This window comes from Capricornis sumatraensis, chromosome 17, assembly GCF_032405125.1.
Source record: "Capricornis sumatraensis isolate serow.1 chromosome 17, serow.2, whole genome shotgun sequence".
Lineage (NCBI taxonomy): Eukaryota > Metazoa > Chordata > Mammalia > Artiodactyla > Bovidae > Capricornis > Capricornis sumatraensis.
The window spans coordinates 60,668,945-60,682,897 of NC_091085.1; the positions used below are offsets into that span (position 1 = coordinate 60,668,945).

General features: G+C 47.7%; 2 protein-coding genes across 7 annotated transcripts in view; both read left to right on the forward strand.

Moving 5' to 3' along the window:
• The window catches only part of ANAPC5 (anaphase promoting complex subunit 5), a 35,754-nt gene extending 34,258 nt beyond the window's left edge, over positions 1-1,496 (forward strand). For all 3 annotated transcript variants that reach the window (XM_068989722.1, XM_068989723.1, XM_068989724.1), the window contains 2 exons: positions 703-865; positions 1,230-1,496. In XM_068989722.1, coding sequence (XP_068845823.1) covers positions 703-865; positions 1,230-1,441 — 375 coding nt within the window. In that variant the 3' untranslated portion in view covers positions 1,442-1,496. The remainder of the gene's footprint in view (positions 1-702; positions 866-1,229) is intronic.
• An 8,191-nt stretch (positions 1,497-9,687) lies between these two features.
• The window catches only part of CAMKK2 (calcium/calmodulin dependent protein kinase kinase 2), a 51,006-nt gene continuing 46,740 nt past the window's right edge, over positions 9,688-13,953 (forward strand). For all 4 annotated transcript variants that reach the window (XM_068989898.1, XM_068989900.1, XM_068989899.1 and 1 more), the window contains exon 1: positions 9,688-9,735. The gene's annotated coding sequence lies outside the window, so the exon portion shown is untranslated. The remainder of the gene's footprint in view (positions 9,736-13,953) is intronic.

The window sequence follows — 13,953 nt, forward strand, 5'->3', positions numbered from 1 at the left end:
GATCTTCCCAACTCAGGGAGTAAACCTGCATCTCCTGCATTGGCAAGTGGATTCTTACCCACTCTGCCACCAGGGAAAGTGAAAGTGAAAGCTGCTCAATCGTGTCTGACTATTTGCAATCCCATGGACTGTAGAGTCCATGGAATTCTCCAGGCCAGAATACTGGAGTGGGTAGCCTTTCCCTTCTCCAGGGAAATCTTCCCAGCCCAGGGATCACACCCAGGTCTCCCACATTGCAGGTGGATTCTTTACCAGATGAGCCACAAGGCAAGCCCAAGAATACTAGAGTGGGTAGCCTTTCCCTTCTCCAGAGGATCTTCCCAACCCAGGAATTGAGCCAGGGTCTCTTGCATTGCAGGTGGATTCTTTACCAACTGAGCTATGAGGGAATCCTGGCCACCGGGGAAGTCCTCCCTTACGCAGCTACTTCAGCCTTTTTGAATCATCAATGTAAAAGATTTTTGTAAAGACAGAAACCTTTCTATAGTATAAATAACTACTCCCGCCTTCATCTATTGTAGTCTGAAATCAGATGGTGACACATTCTATTCTCGAAGAGTGTGGTACACATTAAAGATAGTACATGTTAAGGAGAAAGTAAGCCAGACATTGCAATTCAGGAGAGCAGAGCCAGAAATGAAGCCCTTCCTGTAGTGGGCAGTGGGTGCGGGTGTGTATAGCACCAAGATGTTTCTTTTTCAGCTCATCCTTGGAATCCCAGAACAGGCCTTAAGTCTTCTCCATATGGCCATCGAGCCCATCTTGGCTGATGGGGCTGTCCTGGACAAAGGCCGGGCCATGTTCTTGGTGGCCAAGTGCCAAGTGGCTTCAGCAGCTTCCTGTGAGCCACTGAAGAAAGCAGAAGGTAGGAAAGCATACAAGGATTTTTAGGTAATACAGTTACAAAAAACTTGTAAAATTTTGAGTGTTCACAAGTACATGTGAAAATTTCATGCAGCATTTAAAGTCCTTTCACTTGCGTGCTTGCATGAAGGTTGAAGGCAAGTGAATTGTTATTTTAACCCTGCAGAACTAGGTGCCAGGTTGGAAAGCAGGACTAAAGACCTAGTTTTTTGTTTATTTGTTTTTTTTTTTTTTCTCTTTCTCAAAGAGTAGAATGTAAAAGTTTCTGGTACATGCTAAATCAATAAAAATAGATATGAAGGCCTGAAAACTACATGTGAAGCATTGAGTTAAAAATGTGTGGTATTTCCCCCATTTTCCAATAGCTCTGGAGGCCGCCATTGAGAACCTCAACGAAGCCAAGAACTATTTTGCAAAGGTCGACTGCAAAGAGCAAATCAGAGATGTCGTTTACTTCCAGGCCAGACTCTACCACACCCTGGGGAAGACTCAGGAAAGGAACCGGTGTGCGATGCTCTTCCGGCAGCTGCATCAGGACCTGCCCTTTCATGGGGTGCCCTTGATAAATCTTCTCTAGTGAGAACATCCCCACTGGATGCCTGTGCAGAGTATAAGATTTTGGACTTGTTCATACTCCCTCCCTCCACAAAAATGATGTATATGATGTCTGTCTTACCAGTAAACTGCATTCTGATTAGTCTTGTCTTATTTTGTTGCTAAAATAAACTCATTTGTTTTTCCTCTTCTTTCTTTTGAAAAGATAGAAAGGATACTGACTTTTTCTTAATAAATGCCTGGTTTATTGCTAAATTAGTGTAAGTGTTAAAGATTATATTCTCTCCGGGTAAAACTGCCAATATCTTATTAGAAATCGTGCACAATCTCCACCACTGTGTAAAATTCATCTTGCATATGTGCACAGACAAGAGCTCTTGTGGGTATTGGTAGACCTCTTAAGGGGGTTGAGGCCGGTTTTTCAGAGGCTTGAGTTTTCCTTCGAAGCTGCCCTGCTTTGTTCTGCTGGACTGCTGCTTGTGGTGGGCCTGTGTGTGCCTGCAAGCACATGTCAGTCGTTGACTGGAGATTAAGACGGAAGAGGTCTTTTTATGGGTTTTGGACCCATGACAAGAAGCATATTTCAGTCACTTTCTGGGTGTTGACTTTCTCATCTCTTCTGCATGAGTATGTTTTTTCTTTACTTAACTAAGTAAATGAGGGGTGAGATAAGGAATTCATCATGAATAAGGTGATTATAAGTTGAGAAAGGGTCTGAAGCTCAGAGGTGTGTGGATGCTATCACTCAAATATGCACGGTATCTTATTAACATATCTCATCCCTTCAATTAAGCAGAAGCCGGTGGTTGTTCTGTTTGTGAATTTGTCTTCAGCAATTCACAGAAAAATCCCTGTGTTTCAAATCCAGAACAGCAACAAGGAACCAACCAAATCCTGCAACTTCTATCACTGGCTCTTTCTCTGTTAAATTTTAACCTTCGGATAGGAAACAATTTACCCCCAGAGCTCTTTGAAATAGTGTAAAACAACTCCCACTCATGAGGGTGCGATTATTCACTGGCCAAAGACAGCTGCTGTGAAAATAAAAGACTCAGTGTGGATAGAGACACTAATTGGTATGTTGATATTTAAAACTCTTAAAATTATTTGAAAGGTTATATATGTAGACAGTAAAACTTAAATATTGTTAGAGGCTGTGTAGTAAAATGTAATTCTTCCTCCCAGGAAGTAACCACTATTATCCGTTTCTATTCTTCCCATGTATTCTCTCATCCAATGTCATTTTTGGTCATTGTACTTAAGCTCCTTCCAATCTAAGAAGGGATCTTTCTGCCCTTAGTATACGAAAGTCCAAGAGGTGGAGTGACAAAAACCAGACATCATTACACCTGACCAGGACCAGCTACGTAAACTCTGAGGCCCAGAATAAAATAAAAATATCAGGCCTATATTTCAAGCAGAGCATTAAACCAGGTATGGGCCCTTCTAAACACAGAGCCCTGTTTGACTGCACAGTTGGCACCCCTGTGAAGTCTCCTGCCTGACCCTGTTCTCAGCTTGCTGCACGTTCACCCTGCCAGGCCTGCATCCAAAGCTAATAAAGAGTCTGTGGCTCCCGGCCGTCTGTGACTGAGATTGGCTGACTGGAGCCTGGCTTCTTCAGGAAGGAATAGTAGGTTAAATGGAAATTTGGAAACATCAGAGTGACCCCCAAACTCATAACTGTCTGGGTTACAGCTAATTAGTTTTTTTTTTTTTTCTTGGTGAAACATTTGGGAATGAAGAATCAGAACAGTATAATTGCAGGAGGTTTAATGTAGAGGTATAAGACTCAGTGATTTGCATGGATGGGCCTGGAGATTGTCATGTTCAGTGAAGTAAATCAGACAGAGAAGAAACATTGTATGACATCCCTTATATGCAGATCTAAAAAGAAATGATGCAAATGAACTTATTTACAAAACAGAAACAGACTCACAGTCTTAGAGAATGAACTTCTGGTTGCCCAGGGGAAGAAGGGGGAAAAGGGATAGTGAGTGTGGGATTGATGTGTACACACTGCTATTTTCTAAATGGATAACAAACAAGGACCTATTGTGTAGTTCAGGGAATGCTGCTTAATGTTATGTGGGAGCCTGGATGGGAGGGGAGTTTGGGGGAGAATGGATACATGTATATGTATGACTGAATCCCTGCACTGCCCACCTGAAACTATCACAGTGTTGTTAATTGGCTATAGTCCAATATAAAAGAGAATCAATGGTTTGGTTAAAGGAAGATGTTTGAAGAGGAGAAAACTAAAAGTAAACAGCCAATGGGCATTTGGGTCTCTACCAGAGACCCGAGGATAGATCCTCAAAGGGAAAGAGGGGAGTGGGGTCATGACCTATGCCAGGGGCTTGGCACGGTGGGAACTCTCCCCAGCAGGTTTGCTATTGTGTTTTCAGTCCTGGGGCAGGTGAGAACACACAGGTTGAGACTTACAGAGTGTTGTTATTTTCACTAAGAACACATTCTTCACAACTGTCCTAAGAGGTAGGCAATAATAATAATCCTATTTAACAGATGTAGAAACCGAGGCATGAAGAGGTTAAGTCACTCACCACCCAAACCCATAACAGCTAATAGGTTGCTATTGTGTTACCCTACAGCTGTTTGCCCCAGACTTTTGAAAAGTACTTTACTGTTTGGAAGAACATTTTGTCTGTTGAATACATAACTGATCAAATCAGTTGTCATTTATCTAGTACCCAGTATAGGCCAGATGCTGAGCTAAGTACTTTCACACATACCATTTCTAATGCCTGTGAGCCAAATACCATTTTGCAGATGAGGAAACTGAGGCCCAGAGACCTGACCTGACTCAGCCCCCTCACTAGGGAAGGCCACTCAGGATTCAGTGCAGGTGTGATAAAGTTCTCATTCCTTCTCTTCTCATCAGGCTGCCTTTGTGCTCATCTGTGTGTGTGCATGCTAAGTCACCTCAGTTGTGTCCGACTCTTCACGATCCACTCGACTGCAGCTGGCCGGGCTCCTTTGTCCATGGGATTTTCCAGGCAAGAATACTGGAGTGAGTTTCCATGCCCTCCTCCAGGGATCCTCCAAATTCAGGGATCAAACTTGCATCTCTTAAGTCTCCTGCATTGGCAGTTAGGTTCTTTACCACTAGCGCCAACTGGGGGGCCCTGTGCTCATCTGGGTACCTCGAAAACTACTACTTGTTCAGAGTGTTTTATGTTTTGTCATTTTTGGATGGTCAGGCTAATTATCTTCTTCCTCAAAATACATAGAAGGCAAATGAACTTCATCTATGCTCCTGCTGATGACTTCCCCTTTTATACAGTTATTTATGTTTGGGACTAACACACATATTAGTCTCACTGCCTGTTGAAGAAAACCAAGAAACTTCTTGGGGTCCTCTTCCTTCCTTCCTCTCTCTCTTTTTCTGTCATGCATGTGGGATGTAGGATCTTAATTCCCCCACCAGGGATCAAACCTATGCTTTCTGCATTGGAAGCCTGGTGTTTTAACCACTGGATCACCAGGGAAGGCCCCCCACCCCCGGCCAGTGTCTTTTTTTTTGTTGTTAATCCAAGCATTTTTCTACTGTCTTATTGAATGGGAGAGAATTCATCAAATAAGGTACATTGGTGCGATTAATTCTGCTGTCTCCATCTGGATGTTCAAGGTTTGGGAGGTGGAACATTCCAGTGGACAACGTGAGTAGAACACAGAACAGTTCAGAAAGGAAAAGACGAAGTCTTGGCAGGAGTTTGATGCCTTCTTAGTGGGTGAGATAATTTTAAAGTCTTGCTTTTTATCCCCTCCCTTGTACTGTCCAAGTTTTCTTAAAAATAAGATTCAGATGCTTTGTTTACTTATTTTCTTGGCAATCTGTGTTGTCAAGACAACAAGAGCTGTTTGCCTAGAATAGGTTTCTCTGGTGTTCTTGGAGAAGAAAACTCAAAAAGCAAAGCCAATTCTTAATTTCATATCTTTTAAGAAGAAAACAGTTCCCTTGAGTGGGATGACTCCTATCATAAGAGCGGCTGAATGTTAGTGAAAGGCAATTGTGTTTGCTCAGCTCTGTTCTGATTCACTTTAATCAGCATTGCACCTAACTGATGGGGTTTTTAGCTCTGTGCTAAGTATACTAATAATACCTTTGAGCAGTTTAGAGCCAGGCACTGAGTTATTATCTTTTATTTTGGAGGTAAAATAGTTACGTAACATTATGTTTCAGGTGTACAACATTATGATTTGACGTCTGTGTGCATTCCACAGTAATCATCACCAAAAGTCTAGTCATCAGCATACATGTGATTCCTTTTACTCATTTCGCCCATCCCCAACCCTCATCCCGTTGGTACCATCAATGTGTTCTCTGTGTCTATGAGTTTCGCTTTGTTTTCCTGTTTTTTAGATTCTGTGTATGAGTGAAATCATATAGTGTCTTTCATCTTCTGACTTATTTCGCTTAACATAATACCCTCCTAGTATCTTCCAGCTATGTTGTTGCAAATGGCAAGATTTCATTCATTTTATGGTTAAGTAATATTCTATTGTGTTTAAATATTATACATCTTCTTTATCCATTTATCCATCAATGGACCCTACACACAATATTGTATCTAAACCTCAAGCCAAGCCTCTGAGTTAGGTTTATTATCCCCATTTGACAGCTGATGAACCCAAAGTCACTCATGCAAGGCTCAGTTCAGTTTAGTCACTCAGTCGTGTCTGACTCTTTGTGACCCCATGGACTGCAGCACACCAGGCCTCCCTGTCCATCACCAACTCCCGGAGTTTACTCAAACTCATGTCCATTGAATCGGTGATGCCATCCAACCATCTCATCCTCTGTTGTCCCCGTCTCCTCTGGCCTTGAATTTTTCCCAGTATCAGGGTCTTTTCAAATGAGTCAGTTCTTCGCATTAGAGAGCTGGTAACTAGCAAAGCTGCGATTTCAGTTAGGTCTGACTGACTCCAAAGTCACTGCTTTCAACCACAATGTTCACAGTAAGCAAATGTTTCATTGTGGTATTTACCTGTACTCCAGGCATATATAGCTCTATTGGCAAGTCAGAAGGCAGGAGTGAAAAGTAAAGACTAAAGAAGACACAGTGGGAACTTTCTTGGTGGTTCAGTGGCTAAAACTCTGTGCTTCCAATGCAGGGGGCCTGAGTTCAATGCCTGGTCAGGGAACTAGATCTCACATGCTACAACTAAAGATCCCAAGTGCCGCAAATCAGACCTGGTGCAGCCAAATAACTAACTAAATATATAAAAGAAAAAGAAGACATGGTTGCTGAGCATCAAGTAAGTGGTCCAGTCCTTGCTGTAGGAACTAAGAAAGGGGAGAAGTAAAGGAGGGCCTGGGTCACAGCATTTCAGGAAATTCTTCCAGACAGAAGTGGGTCTTTGGTTTGAATTTAGATTTGAATGGACATACATTTCTCACATAACTAGCTTTTTACTTTACATAGCTGTCCCTGGTGGCTCAACAGGAAAGAATCCACCTGCAATGTGGGAGAACTGGGTTTGATGCCTGGGTTGGGAAGATCCCCTGGAAGAGGGCATGGCAACCCACTCCAGCATTCTTGCCTGGAGAATTTCCATGGACAGAGGAGCCTGGTGGGCTACAGTCCATGGGGTTGCATTGAGTTGAGTTGCAACCTTGGGGTTGCAAAGAGTTAGACACGACTGAGCGACTACCACACACACAGATATATCTGTGTTTGCCTGTATTAGCTCCAATGTTCTACTAAAATACAGACACTTGAGTAACACAATGTAAACATAGAATTGCAAACACAAATTGTAAACATATTTTAACAAGCAACAGGGAAAGATCAATATTTATTTCGGTTTCTTCAAAGCAGGAGTTGCTAGACTATTGCCCAGGGGCTGAATCTGCCATGCCACCTATTTTTATATGTCCCTCTAGCTAACAATGGTTTATACATTTTTAAATAGTTGAAGAAAAATCAAAACAATAATATTTTGTGACATTGAGAATTAAATGAAATTCAACTTTCAGTGTTTGTAAATAAAGTTTTATTCAAACACAGCCATGCCCATTCACTTGCTTTTGTCTATGGCTGCCAGAATGTGAAGAGTTTAGTTACAAGAGACCATAGAGCCTGCAAAGCCTAAAATATTTACTACGTGGTCCTTTACAGAAGAAGTTTGCTGACCCCTGCCATAGAGTCAGACATGTTCAAAATGCTCCCCATCACTCCCCCAAAATATATTTTTTCAGACAATAGAAAAATATAGAAAAATAACAGAACCATGCATCTGCCATTCAGAATTGACTGTTAATTTTGCCATATGCTTCAAATTCATTTATAAGTAAAAGGCATGACGCCTTACAAAAGCTTCCCTGGTAGCTCAGCTGGTAAAGAATCCAATTGCAATGCAGGAGACCTGGGTTTGATCCCTGGGTTGGGAAGATCCCCTGGAGAAGTGATAGGCTACCCATTCCAGTATTCTTGGGCTTCCCTGGTGACTCAGCTGGTAAAGAATCCGCCTGCAATGGGGAAGACCTGGGTTGGAACCCTGGGTTGGAAAGATCCCCTGGAGAAGGGAATAGCTACCCACTCCAGTATTCTGGCCTGGGTGGCAAAGTCAGACAGGACTGAGTGACTTTCACTTTCACATGACACTTCACAGCATTCCTTATGGCTCCCATGTCTATTCTCTCTCCTTGCCTCCTTATCTTAGTGGCAAGCTGTCATTTGCACGCATCCCCTTTGCCTTTTTCCTTTTTTTTGCTTTTATTCATTTATTTATTTTAATTGGAGGATAATTACTTTACAAAATTGTGAGGGTTTTTGCCATGTATCAACATGAATCAGCCACGGGTATACATATGTCCCCTCCCCTTTGCCTTTTAAAACACTTGTATGAAAAAATAAAACAATGAAAAAACCACTTGTATGTAGGGAATGTGTCTCTGAATAACGAAGACTGTGTTCTGCAACCTGCTTTTTCACTCAGCATTTTGTTTTGAGCTCTCCGCCGTCTGTACAAATAGATACGAGACATTCAGTTGAACTATTGCATCATATCCCATCAAGTGGCTATATAACACGTTTCATTGATCCATTCTCCCGATAAACATTTAGGGCAGTTGTTCCCAGGTTTTTATTCTTACCAACGAACGCTGGCATGTTGAATAACACCAGAATGGGCGGTCATCTTAGTGGAACGCTCTGAATTGCTTGTGAGCGCTTCTGCTGCGTGAAAATGCCAGAGGAACTAAACTGAAAGGGACATCGAACCTTTAATTTGGACCTTGACTCAGGACTGAGTTTTGCAACCATCCAAGGACAGGCGGCGTCAGGCAGCCCTTGTGAGGTCTTAAGCCCCTCCCCGGAGCGCTGTCACCCAGCTGGGAGACTAAACACTCTCCAAGGGTTACAGCGAAGTCAGGCGCCAAAGGGGTAAAATGTTTGGGAAGAATATGATGAATGTCACAAAAAGCATCTCAAGTAGTCTTTGGGAAAGCCAGAACTTCATTGGGTTTCCTGTAGTTCGGTACATTCAGGTGGAGTGGCGGTGGGAAAGGAACACAGTCCCCAGCCTTTAGCGGGGGCCCCGAGCAGCGGTCTCTGGGGAGGCGGGGACGGAAGGGGGTCCCCCGAACGAGTGCTGACCCGAAATCCAGGCCACATCCACCGCCGGGCGCCTGGGGCAGGGGTAGCAGCCGCGGACGTAAGCCGAGCCTCGAGGCGGGGCCGCGGGTGACTCGCAGGTTTGGGGAAGTTTCCGTGGCTCAGCCACTGCCCCGCAGTCCCCGCGTTTGACTAAATGAAGCGAGCTCAGCCGGCACGTCCGGCCTGCGCGAAGTGCCGCGGTCGCGGCGGGGAGAAGACGGGCAGGTGACGCCGCGGGCGGAGGCAAAGTTGCAGCGCTGTCTCCCGCGCTCCCGCGCCCCGGCAGGTCTCTGCCCTCCTCGCGGGTCCGCAACCTCTCCCGACCCCGCTCCAGGCCCTGCCTCACTTCCCTCTCCTCCGCCTCCTCCCCTGTCTTCTCCCTGCCCTCAGCCTCGCCGCTACTTTCGTCTCCTCAGGCTCCCGCCTCCTTCCCCTCCTCGGCGCGCGGCCGAGCCCTCGGGGGCGCGCGACGGGCGCGGGTGGCTCCGCGCCGGGGTTTCCAGAGGCCGCAGCCAATCTCCGCGCAGCCCGCGGCCGCGTCGCGCCCGAGCCGGGACCCGCCGGCTCCTCCCTCCCGGCCCCCCGCGCGCCCGCCAGGGCCGCGGAGAGGAGCGCGCGGCCGCGCCGAGCCGAGCGGAGCCGAGCGGGGGACGCAGAGCGCGGGAGGCGGCGGCGGCGGCAGCGTGGAGCCCAGGTGAGCCGGCGGGAGCTGGGCCGCGGGCGGGGGACACGGCCGCCGCAGCCCCGGCGGGCGCCCTCTTCCTCTCAGGGTGCAGGACCGCGGCCCGGATTGCAGACAAAGCCCTGAGGCCGACCCCGGGTTCCCGAAGCCGAGGGGACCCCACGTGCGCCGCCCCACGCCCCGCCACGTGGGGACGCGGCCCCCGGCGCCCCTTCCCCTGCGTCTTCGGGGCGCAGGGGGCCGGGGGGTGGCCGCCTCGGCTGGGCCGCGCCCCGGCCCAGGGTGGCAGGGGCGGTCCCGGAGTTTGGAACCGTTGTCACCGGCGGTCGGGGCAGTTAAGGATTTCGGAGGCGGCCTAGGCCCACCCCCTCGCGTTTGACAGGTGGCGAAAGCTGGGGCGCGCAGGCGGAGAGGGCTGACAGACTTTGAGCGGCTCATCCCCGCTCCCTTCTTGTCTCGAGGGGGTGCACGCCGGCGCCGTGGTGGGTTGGACATCTGGCGGCGGGACCCTGGACCCCTCAGCCTCTCCTCTGTTGGCCCTCTCTGCCCCCGCCCCCTTCTCTCAGCCGGAACCTCACAGGCTCGGTCTTTTTTTGACCTAAATTCACCTCGGGGCCGCTGCATTCTGTAAAGGCTGGGAGGTGCCTTCGCCGGTACCCTCCACCTGACTCTTGGGGACGCGGGGGTACAGGGCCCGGTCCCCGCTCAGCTTTGGTCTCGGTGCCTGGGCTGCCCGCCGCGCGCCCCCCCGCCGCCCCGCCCGACGCCCGGTTCCAGCCTTGCGCTTTTCCTGGCTTCCCCACCCCCTGCACTGCCCAGTTTGGGAAGCGGGGTGTTTTCACAGCTCTGCCAGCGGCCCTGCTGCTCTCACTTGGCGCTGAAGAGGTGGCGCCGAAGCCCCTCCTATCTCCTTGCTAAGGTTGGGGCAGAGGGATGATGCTTGCGGGGCCGGGGATCTTGGTGCCCGCAGTAAGAGGGGCACGCTGGCCCGGGGTGGGTCGTGCAGTGCCCTCCTCCTTAGGGACAACTTTTACCTTCCTCAGTCTGGAAGTTCCCACAGCCCTAGAGATAGAAACTTCTGTGCGTTAGAGCTTTGCTGTCATTTACCACCCCCCTCAGGTGGCTCTGCCCCCAGGGGAGAGAGCAGTAGATAGCTGTGTCCCCATAGAGTTCCTTGTTCCTAGGAGGAGGCAGAGGCAGCAACACGGGGAGGGCTTTGCGGGAGTTACCTCCCCGCCCCCTGCACCCCACCTCCCCAAAGCGCCTCACAAAAACATTCAACTTAAGAACAAACTGTGCATGCTTCCTGGTGGGTCCTGGAACTTCTTTCCGTACCGCGGGTCCTAAACCCTTCCTGTATAGAGAGCAGGTTTTTGTGATAAAAAGTAATGCCCATCATTTGATGGGCCCCTAACTTGGATAATGACTTCCCTGGTGGCTCAGACTGTAAGGCATCTGTCTACAATGCGGGAGACCTGGGTTTGATCCCTAGGTTGGGAAGAGTCCCTGGAGAAGGAAATGGCAACCCACTCCAGTACTCTTGCCTAGAAGAGGAGCCTGCTGTCCATGGGGTCGCAAAGAGTCAGACACAACTGAGTGACTTCACTTCACTTAACTTGGATAATAATAGTGTTCACAACCAGCATTTATGGAGTTCTTACTATGTGTTAGATGGGCTTCCCAGATGGCTCAGTAGTAAAGAATCTGTCTGGCAAAGCAGGTTCAATCCCTGGGTTGGGAGGATCCCCTGGAGGAGGAAATGGCAACCCGCTCCAGTATTCTTGCCTGGAAAATTCCATGGGCTACAGTCCATGGGGTCACAAAGAGTCAGACATGACTGACTGACTGAGAGCATGTGTTAAATACTATACTGTGTGTTGCAGGCATTATCCCATTTATTGCCTACCAAAATCTTGTAGGGTGGGGATTTTTATCTCCATTGTAGTAGAGATGAGGAAACTGAGGCTAAAAACAATTCTGCAGGAGTTAGGCCGTTTGCTAAGAGTTAGCTAGCAAGGAGTTAGCCCATTTTATAGAAAGGCTCAGGGAGGCTAAGTAACTTGCCCAGGGTCACACAGCCAACCCAGGTTGTGGTCCTAAAGACTATGCACTTTACCACCTGTTCTAGAACAGAGGCCTTTGCAAGGCTGTCCTAGGCTTCTTGAGGAGCCCAGAAATGTTTGCTAAAACAGCCTGAGGTGCCACGGTGGTGATGCTGATCGACTTGGGCTTGTGTTTGTTTCCAGGTTGTTAGTGGGCTGGTAGACAAGTATGTTCACTAATAACTATGCAGTAGTTCTCATCAGAGGTGTTTGCACCTTCCTGGTGAGCATTTGGAGAAGTGTGGGGGTGACTTTTGGTTGTCAAAATGAAGCTGAGCACTCCTGACTTCTGGTAGACAGAAGCTGGGGATGCCAAATATCCTGCAGGCAGGCCAGATTCACAGCAGGCGTGAAGAACTGCCCTGCCGTAAATGGCTAAGAGTGCTCCTGCTGAGATATACCGGGTGGAATAAGTGCTGTGCGAATGAGGAAGCAGAGGGCAGTGGGGTTTCTGGAGAAATCCCTTCTGGCAGGAGTGAATACAAGAGGCTTCCTGAAGGAGGTGTCATTCGTGCTGAACTTTGAAGGATGGGCTGAAAAGTGGAGATTGGATAGGAGGAGGGGAGGGGAGTAGGATGGAATGACCTAACAGAGGGAACTTTCTGGAGTAACCTGGAATCCTCTTCTTGAGAACTGCTTCCCAGATGGGCTGGTTGGTGGGGAAGCGCCTGTCTCAGGAGGAAGGGATGGGCGGGTGGGGCAGGCCAAGCGTGTTTTCAAGGCTTTTTGGCTGAGATTTTAACGTGGGCCACAGAGTTGCCCTGACTGCATCATGAACCCATTTCATGGATGGGCTTGGAGAGGCTGAGTAGCTCGTTCAGGATCATGGTGGTTGTGGGAAGCGTATGGTTCTCGTTTCCTGATGCCGGGGACTGTGGGCAAATGCTATTTCAGATTTTCCTTTGGGTCAGAGGGCCTTGTTTTGCTATTTTGCACAGATGTTTTGCTTTTCCCAGTAGCTCCTCCCCTTTGGGCTGGGCCAGATAACCCAGATGCGGGCTCCACTGCGCTGCAGCGGCCTTCAGCCTCACTTCTGTGCCTTCCTAACTGGAAAGTTGAGGAAATCGCCATTTCCCTTTGGGAACTGACTTTTCTCCCTTCAGGCTGTGCTTATTATATACTGACCTGTTAGGAATGTAGGACCTATTGTGTCTGGCTTTCACTGAACATATTTTCAAGGTTGACCCTTGTTGTAGAATATATCAGTGCTTCCTTTCTATGACTGAATAATCTGTGTATGGATACAACATATTTTGTTTATCCATTTATCTGTTGACTGACACTTGTATTGTTTCTGCCATAAGAGCTTCTTCTTTTCTTTTTAAAATTTTAATTAATTAATTTACTTATTTTTGGCTGGACTGGGTCCTCATTGCTACACTTGGGCTTTCTCTCATTGTGGTGAGCAGGGGCTGTTCTCTAGTTGGGGTGTGTGGGCTTCTCACTGCGGTGGCTTCTCTTATTGTGGAGCATGGGCTCAAGAGCTTGGGCTCAAGAGCTCCGGCTCAGAAGTTGTGGCTTAGTTGCCCTGTGGCATGTAGAGTCTTCCTGGATTATTGGTAGGTGAATTCCCATCAACTGGATCACCAGGGAAGCCCCATAAGAGCTTCTTAAGGTCTTTGTACTTTCTTAAGCTTCTTAAACTTTGTACTTTTCTTTGCCTCTGCAGCCCCCAACTAATAAACTTCTGGGTACAAGACATTACTTTGTCACTCTATTTGCTGGGAGAAAGTGATGGAACAAAGGTTCTCAGAAATCAGCTGGAGACTAGTGTCCTGGAACAAGGAAACTCCCTTACTTTTCAAAACTCTCTCACGTCACCTCCTAGCTCCAGTCTAAGCCCATCACTTCCCAGGTCAGCTCACAGTGTCATTTACAGGGAGAGCCTGGATTTTATTCAGTTTCATTCATTTCAGTCATGATTTGTTAAGTGCAGGTTCCTGTGTGATTTTATTGGTATATATATTGTGAGATCCTTTTCCAGGTAAGGAAATCCACAGAGTAGAGAAAGCCTCACCAGACAGATGGCGCTGGCAACCCTGTGGCCAGGTGTGGAGTCAGCTCAGGTCCTGATAGCTTTTCCAGGAAGGCCCACCAAGAACATGGAAATAGAGTGATGTGATCAATG